At 38.7% G+C, this 13,200-nt stretch overlaps 1 protein-coding gene and 1 long non-coding RNA gene across 4 annotated transcripts in view; one reads left to right on the top strand and one right to left on the bottom strand.

The window, feature by feature from the left end:
* The window catches only part of LOC129209604 (uncharacterized), a 104,308-nt gene extending 91,130 nt beyond the window's left edge, over positions 1-13,178 (top strand). The window contains exons 6-7 of the long non-coding RNA XR_008578122.1: positions 8,145-8,231; positions 10,627-13,178. This is a non-coding gene — a long non-coding RNA (uncharacterized LOC129209604). The remainder of the gene's footprint in view (positions 1-8,144; positions 8,232-10,626) is intronic.
* Positions 1-13,200, bottom strand: part of LOC129209603 (vitellogenin-1-like) — a 47,772-nt gene that overhangs the window by 29,371 nt on the left and 5,201 nt on the right. For all 3 annotated transcript variants that reach the window (XM_054834249.1, XM_054834251.1, XM_054834248.1), the window contains 9 exons: positions 12,843-12,994; positions 10,135-10,386; positions 7,791-7,952; positions 6,973-7,124; positions 4,095-4,245; positions 3,843-4,000; positions 3,574-3,739; positions 2,367-2,489; positions 585-803 (listed from right to left, as the gene is read on the bottom strand). In XM_054834249.1, coding sequence (XP_054690224.1) covers positions 585-803; positions 2,367-2,489; positions 3,574-3,739; positions 3,843-4,000; positions 4,095-4,245; positions 6,973-7,124; positions 7,791-7,952; positions 10,135-10,386; positions 12,843-12,947 — 1,488 coding nt within the window. In that variant the 5' untranslated portion in view covers positions 12,948-12,994. The remainder of the gene's footprint in view (positions 1-584; positions 804-2,366; positions 2,490-3,573; positions 3,740-3,842; positions 4,001-4,094; positions 4,246-6,972; positions 7,125-7,790; positions 7,953-10,134; positions 10,387-12,842; positions 12,995-13,200) is intronic.

The following is a 13,200-nucleotide window of genomic DNA, read 5'->3' as shown; positions in this document are numbered from 1 at the left end:
GATGAGAGCATGCCTGTGTAACCATTGTATGTGATATCTAATCATTAGCTCGTTCAGGGACAAAAGTCACATTTAGTAAATGTTCTGTTTATGACTTAAACCCACACAATGTCTGTAAATTTGTAATTAGGATGCAAACCTCTAGTATCTATTTACAATAAGATCTGGTCTTGAATTACGATTAGATGTGACACTCAGTATTAAATGTCAATTCTCTGAAAACCTTGTTTTGTGGTTCTCTCACATACCAAAGTTGAAGTAGCACTAAACACATTTTGGTCAGTAATTTAGCTTTCTGTCTAATGTCCTTGGAAAAGAAATGTTTGCAATGGAAATAGTCTTCAACAACAGGGTAATGAATGTATCCTTTTAATGCGGTTTTTGTTGCAGTCTGAAATACTAGAGGTTAATGTCAAAAGGAATAAGACATGCCAACTAAGGAATAGTGAAGTATTTAAAAAACCCCACCCATAGCACAGCTATACTTGAAAGAAAAGGTCTTCTTTCCCCTCATCACCCATCATTGATTAGCAGCCTTATGTTGGGTTATCATAAGTGTAAAGGAGGCAGCTTTTTTTCCTTACCATTTTTGGGTCTTTCATGCCTATGTTTTTCAGGGCCGTTACAGCAGTCGCATGGACCTTGAGTGGCAGATCTGAGGCACTGGCTGCATATCCTGGCAAAAATTTCTTGATGTGCTTGATGCTGGCTGGATGCCCTACATTCCCAAGGGCTTTCAAAGCCAGGGAAATTTCTTCTGTGTTAGACTTGCTCAATGCCTCTCCCGCAAAGCCATGAAGTAACTGAAAAAAGAAAACAAATCTTCTGTTGAGTTCAATTCCAGCTCTTATCTATATCCCATCCCCCAGTCTATTCTGAGGTTTGACTTTGATAATTTCAGTTTGTTCAATTCACTTATTTTAAATATTTTCAAATTCTTTTTGTCCTCATGAATAGGACATTTTATTCATAGAACAAGCGTAGCCAAGAAAGCTGCAATGAACAGCTTCATCACTATGCCTTAAAGTTATCAAGTAAGATTTTTAAAGGAAAAAGTAATGGCTAGGACCTAGTTCCCACTGCTTTTCAGGGTGAGTTGGGAAACCTGCAATAATGCTGCTTGAATATCTCTGTCTGATGGTTGAAGACAGGTGCAAAAATGCAGATACAGTTAAATTCTTCAGACCCTTAAATAAGATTTCTGAAGACAGGACTAGTGGTGTTGCTCTTAATTTCAGCTGTAACAGCCACTTTTTAGTGTGAATTAATAGCTAGCAATGAGATCACCAGGTCATTTTACAGCCTTCGTTGTAAGCAACTGGATCACACTTACATTTATGTGGCGTGATTAGAAATAGTTGTCTGAAGGCTGAATATGGGAAAAGAACTAAATCCTAATAGAAAATTGTTTTTCATGCTAAAAATGGCTCTAAAAAAAAGAGAAATTCTGAGATGTTATAGAATAATTTCAATACAGTTGCTTTAAAAATATCACATTTGAGATCCATTGACGGTGCAGAAACAGTCCATTTGATATTACTAATTGAATGAACAGACATTTGAAATGCCTTGAATAAGCCTATACGATCATTTGCTTTGGGAAAGAATTTCCATTCCCTGGCTCTGGGCTTCTCAGATTTAATTAGCTCAAGAACATTGGTGGCAATTGTAACACAGGAAATGCATGTAGGAATGTCAGCCATGCCTGTGTACTACAGGAAAAAAATCACGCCAGGTACAAAATGTGTTGGGAACACCTTGCTCTTACTGGGGATGGCGGACTGACCATTGTCGAAGACTGAAAACACCTACTTCTCTTTCTCTATCACTGGATGAGTGGCCGACCTCTGCAAAGCATGACGTGCGTCTCTAGAAGGTGGAAATGTTATTTACCGCCTATTTAAATTGTTTTCAGGCCTGCTGATTAAAAGCAGTACAGAACAGGGAGGCTATTACTATTATTAAAACCTTACAGTCTATGTGGATGACTGGGTTCTGCTTCTGGCTGAGAAATGGCTAGGCTACATGACTTTGGGCAAAAAACTGGGCTTTTGTGTCACTTAGTTTATTTATAAGTACATATAAGTATCTATATTTAAAGTATTTCAGAGCAGTGCCATGGGACTTCATTAATAATTGTCAATAAAGCACTCAGAGATACTCAGATAGAAAGTGCTATGAATTATATGCTTCTTCCTCTCACTCTTTCGTGTGTTAATCTAAAGATAAAAATGCTGTATTTAACCAACTGGGGTTCCTTTCCCCAAAGGAAACGCTGTAGTGAAGTGAAATACAGGTTTCTGAATAATGAAGAAAGAACTCAAGGCTTAATTTTTCTTTTAAAAGATAAATAACAATGTGGTTACCTGGAGACATTCAGAGCAGGAGTCTGATGAAGAGCACTGTTTGTGGCACAGCGACGCATAGCTGAGATGGCAAACCTTTCCAAGTACAGTACTTGAGCGTGGGCAATGTTTTTTCACGATGAGCTGGGGAGCAAGCAGTTGTTCGTTACCACCATTAATGAAGAGCAACAATATTAAAAAATTTGTTTCTGCCAAATGCAAGGCAATACCAGGCGTCTGATATTTTTGTATCGATGGATTTATTGTTAATCAGTGGATATTACTATATTTGACAATGCAATCGTAAAGTAATTTCAAGTAACATCTGGAAGGCAGATCTGCTGCTTTTATAGTGTTTCGGATTTAAATTTGGCATAGGCTGTAATCCAAAGCGGGGAAATCACCCAGTTATGGAATGGAAAAACACAGATTATTCAAGACACATTCATCATTGTTTTATAATTGGCTCAGCTATAGGTACAAAAAACCTGAGATAAACTGTGAATGGACCTCAGTACTTTGGGCAGACAGAATATTTCATATAAACGTAGGAGCTGACAGGAGGCACCAGCCCACTGCTTCCTTGAGTAGGAAGCAGAGTGTTACTGCACAGTAACAGCTGGGCTGTCATGGCTTTTACAGAGGGTAAAACTCTACTCTGAGGTTTGTGGTCTCTACCTAAGGTAGGCAGACATAAGTTCCTGCATCTAAGAGTAGAATTAGACCCTGCAGAATAGGAAAAATTGTAAAAATCATTCGACTTTCTCCAATGTGGGCGCCACATTGGCATAATTCCCTTGATTTTGATAGATCTACTCCAAATTATATCCATCCTGCCAGGTCAATCAGGATGAATACATGGATATAACAAATACGTATTTCTTACTCCCTAGTCTTTGTAGACGCTCAGTTAGAGATCTAATCTAATCTAATGTAACTATAAAGTACATTTGGACAAAGGAAAACTAGAAACCACTATTTGCAGCAATAACCTCTGTCACTGAGGGGTATATTGCTTTTTCTTTCCTGTTTCATTCTGGATTAATTTTTGCCCTTTTGATTTGCATTCTCCTTCTCTTCAGACAGTCATGAAATAAACTCCTTTTGAGCTGACTGGAGGATATAAAACCTTTATATTTTCAAAGCCTTTGCAATCTTGTCAAAGGAATAAATACGACAGATGCTAAAATCAGTAAAGAACGATTCGAGAGCATTTAGAGAATCCTACCGTTGCTTCCTCCATCACGTCCTGAGTTGGTGTGCTTGCGTGCAGAGCCACAAGCACAGTCTGAGCTGCTTCCCAGTTGGTGAGCTCTTGCCTTTCCATTTTATGCCTCAAGAACCTGAGTGCACGGTGACTGGCAACTGCAGGAATTATATCCAAAATATAGCGCCTGTAATGGGAAAGACAAGGAACATTTTCCAGATCTGCATTTGAACATAGTCGTTCCAGAAAGTCTCCAACAGCAGAAAAATCACCGCTTGTATTGCTCGTACCTGTATGCTGGCCGGCTGGAGAACTGCTTCCACACGGACTCATAATTCTCCTCACTTGCTGCACGGAAGAGGTGTATAAGCTTGAGGGCTTTTGCTGGTGCATCGCTGGGAAGCTGTTCAGATGTGGTCTCCACTAGTTCTTGCAGGCTTTCCTCTATCTGCAGGAAGATTAAAATGCACGAAGCTCACAAGTGTTGTTTCCCACACACACAGATTCCAACCTCCAAAGTCTGTCCAGTGGCTGAACTTTACCTGGCTTTCCACATTTTTTATTCTGAATAAGTGGACAGGAAGCTGAAGCAATTCACTGCCAAACTGGTACTGAAGCGACCCACGGTTCTGGAATTCTTTCCGTGGGACTTCCGCCATGTGCTTTTGCACGTCAGTCAAAGCAAGTTTCTGCCTGGAAAGGAGGAACCCAGGGAGATAACGTCACAGGATGCAGGGTACAAACTAAAAAAAACCCAGCGTTTCTGCCTCACTGCATTGCAATACGACTACAATTGTTTCAGAAGGGTGTTGCTGTTGAGGGGCAAAGGTATTTACAACTAGATACATTTGGACATGATGCTCAGAAGGTGTGTACTTACACGGGAGGGCTCAGATCAGAGCCAGTCTTTGCCTGCCTTTGGGAATAACATGGCTTGAGAATTTAAGGAGGAAGTGGGAGGTGAGAAGCTGTGGCCTGAAGATTACAGGAACTGTGCGCTGTGTCTTAAGGACTACTTTAAGGGTTAGAGAAAAATAACTGTTGGGAAACTTTTCTAGAAATTATCACTTAATTTCAACCTCTTAAGAAGTTCATAAAAGCTCTTACGTGTCTGTGCCTCCTGGAAGATTCAAAAGAAATTGATACAATAAGAAATGCTACAATCTTTTTACTTGCACTATTACAATTCCCTCTCCATTTTGCCTGGCAAGCTGAATGTCCTGGGGACTGCAGAAAATAAAGGATTCTCATGAAATTTCAAATTGGATTTTCCAAACAAAAAGGGCCAGATAAATTCAGGATTAGTCTTCAGAAGAGTACTCAAGTTTTTGGAAACTTTTCAAGGAGTACCAAACCTTCATATTTTGTTATTAAGAATAATTCCAATGAGAGACTGTCTTTGTAAATATTTTTTATCTTTGCTACATTTTCAGCTAAAAGGATGCATCCTATCCCACCAATTATGTTTAAAATAGGTCATTTAGGACACTATAATAAAGTTAGGCATTTGTACTGAACAACTGAAAACATTCCAAAAGCAATATTGTTGTACTACACAGTATCTCAAAATCTCTGTAGAAAATTGGCGTGTTTATTTTGGAATCTCTACAATGATCTTCTGTATCATTTCTATCCACTCCTTCCATATGGATTGCAGAAAATAGCATATAACTGCTTTGCAGACAAGCCACTGGAATTCGAATAGAAATCACTACAGAATCAGCAGAGATTCTTTCTCTCTTGAAATTTTATACAATATTATTGAAAGGGCATTTGGGTCAGAAAGTATAACGTCAGGTACACTTGGACAGATTTAACTCCCCCTTCCAGAACATGATGAATCTATTATGTCTTCATCTTCATCGTTTTGGGAAGACCTATATCTGCCTAGAATAGATGGGAAAATGTTATACTCCGAAGACAAGAGCAAATGAATACTAAAGATAGGATTAAAATGGTGAAACAACAGTAAAACCTCTCTTGGCTTTGAAAGGTGCTGCGAGAAGCTTATGCTGAACAGGTTTGAAAACTCATCTCCAAATATTTTAAGTCCTTGATGTTAGATTTTTCTTTTTTTTCTTTTCTTCTTTTTTTTTAACACAGAAAACACATTGCAGGAATAACTTCTGAAGACTTGGGTAACATATCCACATCTTCCCAGCTATCTTATATTTGGCTCCATCTGCTGGGCAATTAAAAAGATCTGGAGAAAATGTGGAAAAGCAGAGGCACTACCCTTTCTGGGGACTCAATACCTGAGAGAACAGTAAGGAAGACAGTCTACGCAGGCTTGCAAAAGAAGAGTTTAAATCAGCAGAAGTCTATTGCCTCCAGCTGAATGGTCACTCACAACAACCTATAATCTGATAAAAGCACTACAGCTGTCTCTGTCTTTACCTTGATTCCATGAGATAGCAAAGCCCCTTTCACCTTTAGTGTTCTTTTATTTTTTGGTTAGCCAAACTGAACCTGTTCATGATATTAATGAAGTTAATCAGTGATATAGTGACATGAACTTTCAGGTGTTGTAGTTTCCAAAACTGTATATTATACCAATAGATTCTTGCAGAAGCTAATAGAGCAATGCAAGACTAGAGCAGCTGGAGTGGGACTGGGGTATATCTTCTGTACAGCGACCTTTATGCAAAAAGCCTCCCTCTTCAGTGGGGCACCCCTTTCTATAGAGTCCATCGCTAAAGCAGGTAACTAAATTTTTTTTCAATAGATGATTTTGAAACAGATGAAAACATTTTCAAACACTGAAAGTTTGGGGGCTTGAGCTAAAAATGAGCAAGGGTTTAATTTCTCAGACAACCATATTCTCATTTTGCCCCAAACTTGTTCAAGAAATATGCAAAAGTCGCTGTGGAAAAGCAAATACATTTTACATGCTTTGTGCCCAATCTTTTTGCAATAAAACCCAATTTCCTATCAAGAAAGTGTTTTGATGGGAGATTTGCAAGCAGCCCACTGTACTTAGGAAGTATATCGGAATCTAAAGTCCTATCTAGATTTCTTGTGAACTAGTCTCCAGGGTCTCTTACTGCATTATTATTTTCCAGGGAACTCTCTTTCAGTGAGTAACTGTCTTTCAAAGTATTTTACTGCAAATATATTAGTTCACAATTTTTCAGATGGAATTACATTTGTTTTGGCTTTTATGACATAAATCAAATATCCCTGAGAAATAAAATAGTCAAACCCTGCCAAGTTTAGCTAACAAAATTTGGATAGTGATGTGCATGTTTCAGATTTACAAGTAACGGTGAAGGTTGTTTTTCTGAACTGCTTGGGATTTTATGTAATTAAATACTGGCAAACAATAGGCTGTGGAAGTAAAGGATTTATTTCAGTTATGGAGTTTGACCAGATTACTGAGATGCTGAGTTAGTTGCTGAATTAAAGGCATATGTACAGTACCTTGCTTCTACTATAGCATTTCCTCCTGTTATCTCATTGAAGGGTGCAAACTGGTGGATTTCCTCAACATCAGCTTGTGTAATTACAGCTTCATTACGTGTATATTTAATTTTGTAATTGTAAGTAGCAGTTGCCCGGGAATTCTTGTTTCTCTTTATAATATAGAAAAGCAAAGAAACAAAGAAAATAGAAAGTAATTCTAAATTCTGTGACTAGAAGCTATTACATCACCCACTTCAACCCACTTATTTTCCAGGGCTGTTTTGTTCATTGTCCATACGAGCGCTTTATGTGAAGTCTGCGTGCACACTTCCATGGGAGAGGTCGGGCACGCTGCCTGGCTCTGTTACTTTTACTGCTGAGAAGTGTTAGCTGGTTTTTCCCTTTCCCAAATATGAGTAATTGGTTATTCCCTTGAGGAGACACATTTTCTGAGGAGAGCAGCACTGTAAGCCACATGATTTCTTATTTCAAAGACAGGATTATAATAAGATGCAGCACTACCTATCTTGAATAGCAGAAACTGGACATCGTGACTATCTTTTTTTACTCAACAGAGTAGGTGAATTAACTCATGCTGTTAATTAATGGTTTCCAAGCTAGTTGAAGTGTGTCTGCAGTACATGACAGTCTGCAGCACAGACCTCTGCTGCTCTGTGGATCTGATTTTCACACAGAAAGAAAATGTTCATAACTAGATACAGCAGATCTGACTCTTCTCTCATTTTAAGTGTAACAAAGCAAGAGATAGCGTGGGTGCCAAATGACTCCCTGTATATGAATATAAAATATGTATACATGATACCACTCTAACTTACCTGCTGGCAGGTCCGGCATGGATGGGTGTATGCTGAACCTGTGACCATTTCAACTTTCTCTTCACAGCTGTTCAGGTCCTTGGATTTGGTCACATAGACTAGGTTTGCTCTCTTGTTTTCCTGGATTGCGTATGTTGTGTTGCAAATACCTCCGATCCCAGCCTGGCAAAAATGAGAATGTGATCAGAGAAGTTCAGCCCTACACAAAACTTCATCGATTCCCCACATGGGCCTTCCTGTTTAATTCTGTATTTTCAAAATTCCAGATAGAAATTAATGCTTTTTTATTTATGGTACTCTCCAGAAGCAAAGTCAGGATGATCGTTACTTTAATCTCTTTTTTTACATGTACAGGTTTTCAGTAAGCCAAATCAGAGTTTCACTGAGAGAACTAGAATTCTCTGGAGTTTCACTGAGACAAGATTTGGAGCCTCAGAAAAGGTGAGCAGCAATTTCCAGTTAGAGCTGTCGATTATGAAATACGATTTAAGGAATATTAATAAAAAGTGCCAAAATAACTTGATCAGTCAGAATAAAATCTCAACAGCAAAGTATCTTAAGGTTGGAGATGACATTCTGCCCTTAAAATTTGCTTTTATAGACAGCTTATAAATGTCTATGGAATGGGCCTTGCAATATCAGATGATCTGTCACAATATGAACAGCAATAATTAAAAAGAATTTCTGGATAGCAGAGTTTTGATTGTGGGTTTTCTTGAGTTTGCAGTTTTAGCTCAGATCTTCAATAATATTTCAAGCATATATATTTATAAGAGCTCTTAAATCTCCTCAGTCAGTGAGGAGATTTTTGGAGAGGAAAATATTTGATTGCATTTTAGGAGGAAGGGTTATTTTCATTATTTTTTTATTGTTATTGATAGCGTAGCCACTCCAGAGAGCAGCTCTGGGCTATGTCAGTACAGCAAAATGGTCATGTGGTGGTTGGGAGGCAAGACATACCCACTTCATCTTTAGCTTAACAGTATTTCTGAAGATGCTGTGGCTTTGGTAAGGCTAGAATTAAGAATTGCCCAAGCTTTCTGAAAGACTTGTACTCTGCACATACAGGCGTGGGGCTTCTATGCAGACTGCATGGTGTGGTAGAGACATCTAGACTTTAACTGGGAATGTCCAGCCCACCGGGCTCAGTGGGATGAAGTAGCCTCCTGCCTAGCCAGACTTTCTAGCTGTGTGCAGTTGACAGCTAGCTCAGATACCCTTACCCTCCACCCTCCGGGATGTGATGGAGACTTTCCCAGGTTAGTCCTTTAAACCTCTCTGCAGCTCAGATTTTGGGACTAGCAATGCTTATCTTCCTTTACAGAGTGACTTGAGATTGTCAAGTGAGGGTGCCAATGCTCATTAATCAGTTGCTGTCTGAGAAAAGCAAAGAAAACTTGGAAACGATTCTAGGAGGTGAAGTCACATATATTGCTCAGCAGCAAGAGTAGGACGTATTGCTAACTGAATTAGAAAGAATGAAGATATAAAACTAGATATGAAAAAATAGCACTGCAGAATATGTGGCACCACCACCTGGGTTTTTATGTGCAAAAGCAGTGTGAAAATATTAAATCATGTAGTTCCTTTCCCAGAAACAACTCTAGTTACATAAAAATAAATTTTTAAAAAATTAAAGTTACTCCAGTCTGCATTTTCAATAAAAATAACATGAAAGTATAATAATTTCAAGGTTTTTGCTGATCTCTGAATTGAATGTAGTCTAATCAATGTAAATATGGTTTCACAAAACCTAAACACATTGCAATTTCTGTGGTGAATAGTAATATCAGATGATTTACCTTGACTAAGATATTAAAACCTGAAAACAGTGGAAATTCCAACAGAGCATCAACTGCAGCTGTCAAAGCTATTACAGTAATGTCAGGGCATATATACTGTTTTCCTCCTAAAAGAGGAGCTAGAAGAGATTAAAGTATATATGATTGGTAAAAAAGTAAAATTACTGTTATTTTAGCTTTAATCTTGTCCTGTATGTTTAAGCTTGTTTTAATTCAGTATTCAAATTTTATGTAGGCTTCCACTTTCACAGGAGTTTACTTTCTCTAGAATCACAAGCCAGATTTTCTGGGGGTCTAATACTGCAAATGCATTTTCTGAAATACTTTGATCAACCAGATGAAAAATCTGCTATTCTGTTGTCCCGTTTAGCTCCATCAAATGTTGTCCCACAAGAGCAGCTGAATCATGATTTCCCATGTGTAGGTGTTTCTTGTTAGTGAAGTTTATGTCAAGGATGGATTCAGAAAATGCGGTAGAAGAGTCTGAAGAGAAGGATTATGTATTTACAAAGCGACTGCAATGGCCAAACCAAAAAGCTCACCTCCTGTAAGCTGTATGAATATTGCATCTTCTTCATACTTAGCTCCAGCACATTCAGAATCCCTCTGTAGATGTTCAGACCATCATCCGAGACAGAATCAGGAGCCATAAGGTTTCCGATGTGGCCATTGCTATACTCGAACTTGATGGGATTACTAAGTTGCCCAGTTAGTACCTGGGTCAGTTTAAGTGATCGAGAGAATGAGCTTGTAGGCCAGACGCCATTGTACTCTGCTGCTTCGATTGAGTGAATCTAGAACAAAGGGGGAGTATAATTCCTCTTTAATTTTTTCAATTAACTTTTTTCAATGCACACAAGCATCTAGAGCTTTACACACGTCAAAAACACACTTTTACATAACGCAAAGCCTCTTCAAAGGCAAAACTTAAAAGTTGTCATTTAACATAGCTAGTATCTATATATATATTTCCATATATAAAAGGAAAGATGACTGATATTTCCACAGTCACTGCACTCTGTTCTGTTTCACAGGTAATCCATATTGCCAAAGGTTGACTTGTATGAAGAAATGAGCCAGAGAAGAGCTGCATGAAGCTGGTTGCTACCCAAAAGTAGTATGGAAGATCCGCAGGAAATTGCAGAAGAAAGTTAATGCTGCATAAAGCATCATTAACTCCTGTTGTGAACTCTGTCGTCTCGCTCGCTGGGGTCACAGAGCACAGACAGCAGTCAGAAACTAATAACAACATGGCTGCTGGGCCAGCCAGATAGTCATAATTAGTTTGAGCAGTGGAGAGCAGATTACAAAAATTGTCGTTCCCTACACGTTCTGCTGCGGAGCCGAAGGCTCAGGCGCAGGCGCAGGCACTGGCCCCAACCCTGCTCCGCACTCACGCTCCAGCCTCAACCTGGGGCACATCCAAGCAAGTAGAAAGTTGTGCTAAGCTATGCATAACTCGAATGATTTCTACCCCATGGGAATGGGGCGCGTTTAGCTTAGTTTCTCGGAGGACCCTTCCCTTCTATATATTTTGACAATTTAAAGAGACTTTTCTCTGACACCTCAGGCTGGAGATGTGATGCAAGATGTGGATTAATTTCTCAGAAAGCCACACAAACTAAATCCTCGTACAGCAAATCGCTGGAGACTGCACTTTCATATTTATTTTTGTTATTGTTGGTGGAGATCACTGCCAACCCCAGTAACTGAAGCTTACAGAGGAGGCTGTTACGGAGCAAATCCCTCATGCTGCCTCTTGGACATGCTTCTGGCATATTGCATATGGGCAGGTTTGGGACTGCTCTGCAGGGTCAGGGCGAGGTAGTTTTCCCCAGCCCTCGGGGCTTAGTCAGGACTGACGTCGTCTGCTAGGTTTTGAACACAGCTGGCAATTCTTACTTGTGGGTTTGCGATGAAAAAATTGTCAGCTGGAAACCGCTCAGGGAACACAGCTTTTTGCTTGGACTGAATGAGAACTAGTAGGCTACAGATGAAAGATTAATTCCCTGAACCATCCCTCCAAACTGTCTAATTTAAATATAACAGCAGCAAAATAAACTTTTCCCACAGCAGAAGGGAATAAATGTATCGTTACCTTTCGCTTAGAACCTGCCCCAAAATCTGGTGATTTTTTTTTTCTTTTCTCTTCTTTTTCTCACCTGAAATTCTTTCTATACTTATTTTTGAAACAGAAACTTTTTTCCAAATGCACGAGGGCAGGCGAAGTGGTATTGGAAGGTTTTAGGGAACAGGAGTCAATTTTTGGTGGAGACTCACCCTGACACACCAAGAATTGCTTCAGCAGGAATGGGAAAGGATGTGGGGTGAAGACAAGACTGCTTCTGCCTCCTCTCTGCCAGGGAAGCCTTCTACTCACCAGTACACACGTGTGACTCTTATTTCCTTGCTTTTTTGCAAAAAAAATCCAGCCATTTGCAAAGGTCATGGAAAAGCAATGTTTCCTGTCTAGATCTATTATAATTTGAACTTATAAAAATACCTAGTAACAGAAGGCTCATTCAGGCTGGAAGGCTACAGCATTTACAAGCATTTATCAGACAGTCACCAGTCTTTTTAATCTGCAGTTTTCAGTTTGCCAAATAAAAGCTTTTAAAAAGATCATTTTTCTTCCACATGTACAAGACTAAGTGGAGTTTGTGTAAAGCAATTGAGGAGTGCGTTTCAATACATTCATTAGAAGCACATATAGGCTTCTGTTAAAGGCAAAAGTGTTTTTCACATAATCAGAACTCTTAGTAATTACTCAGCATGCAGTAAAAATATACAATTGAGGATGACAAAGAATGTCATTTGGGACCCTGCAGAAAAAGAAGCCACCAGATGACATTAATTATGCTAAATATTGAATCACATTCAGCTACTGTCGCATGTGTTATTGCCTTTCATTTGCTGCTTACGAAATCAGTTGATTAAATAATCCCAGGTTGTACAGTTTGGAACAATTGGATTGATCCAGTTATAAATTATTGTGCATTTCAAATTACATTCCATTGTCTCCCTGACCACAAAGCAGAAGAAATCCTTCAAGCCCAAGGTTGGCTTGAGCTGAGAATTACCTAGCAAAGTGCAAATAGAATTTAGGGCGCTGCATAAAAAATAATAGTGTTAGTTACATTCCCCCTGACTAAGCACAACACATGATGAAACTTAATTACTTCCCAAAAGCTTAAAAAAGAAGTCAAGTATGAAGAGAATTTTACCTTTCAAATTGAATACATTTTCTTACCCTAATAAGACAAAGTTTTGGCCCAATACCACTAATTTCCACTTTACTTTTTATTCTGATCCCAGCTCTTGCAAGTCCTTTCTCTGGAAGTCCACTGAGAAGCATGCTTTCATAATTAAATGTATAAACCTTGTTTTCACTGAAATCGGGTTCTGCAAAGAAATGGTTCCCATAAAACATTATAGAGACTGTACAGAACATATTAAAGTACCTGTATTAGAATGTATGGAACAAAAAAGATGAATTTGTTCATTTTTGTATTGCACCTGAACAAAATTAGCTGTTGTAAAATTATATTAAACATTGATATACTTTTCAGATTCTATTTTGAATTTCACTCATTATAATTATATTAGCT

The sequence above is a fragment of the Grus americana genome, chromosome 8 (assembly GCF_028858705.1).
Source record: "Grus americana isolate bGruAme1 chromosome 8, bGruAme1.mat, whole genome shotgun sequence".
Classification (NCBI taxonomy): domain Eukaryota; kingdom Metazoa; phylum Chordata; class Aves; order Gruiformes; family Gruidae; genus Grus; species Grus americana.
The sequence above is the reverse complement of the archived record's forward strand: the minus strand, read 5'-3'. Positions and strand labels throughout refer to the sequence as shown.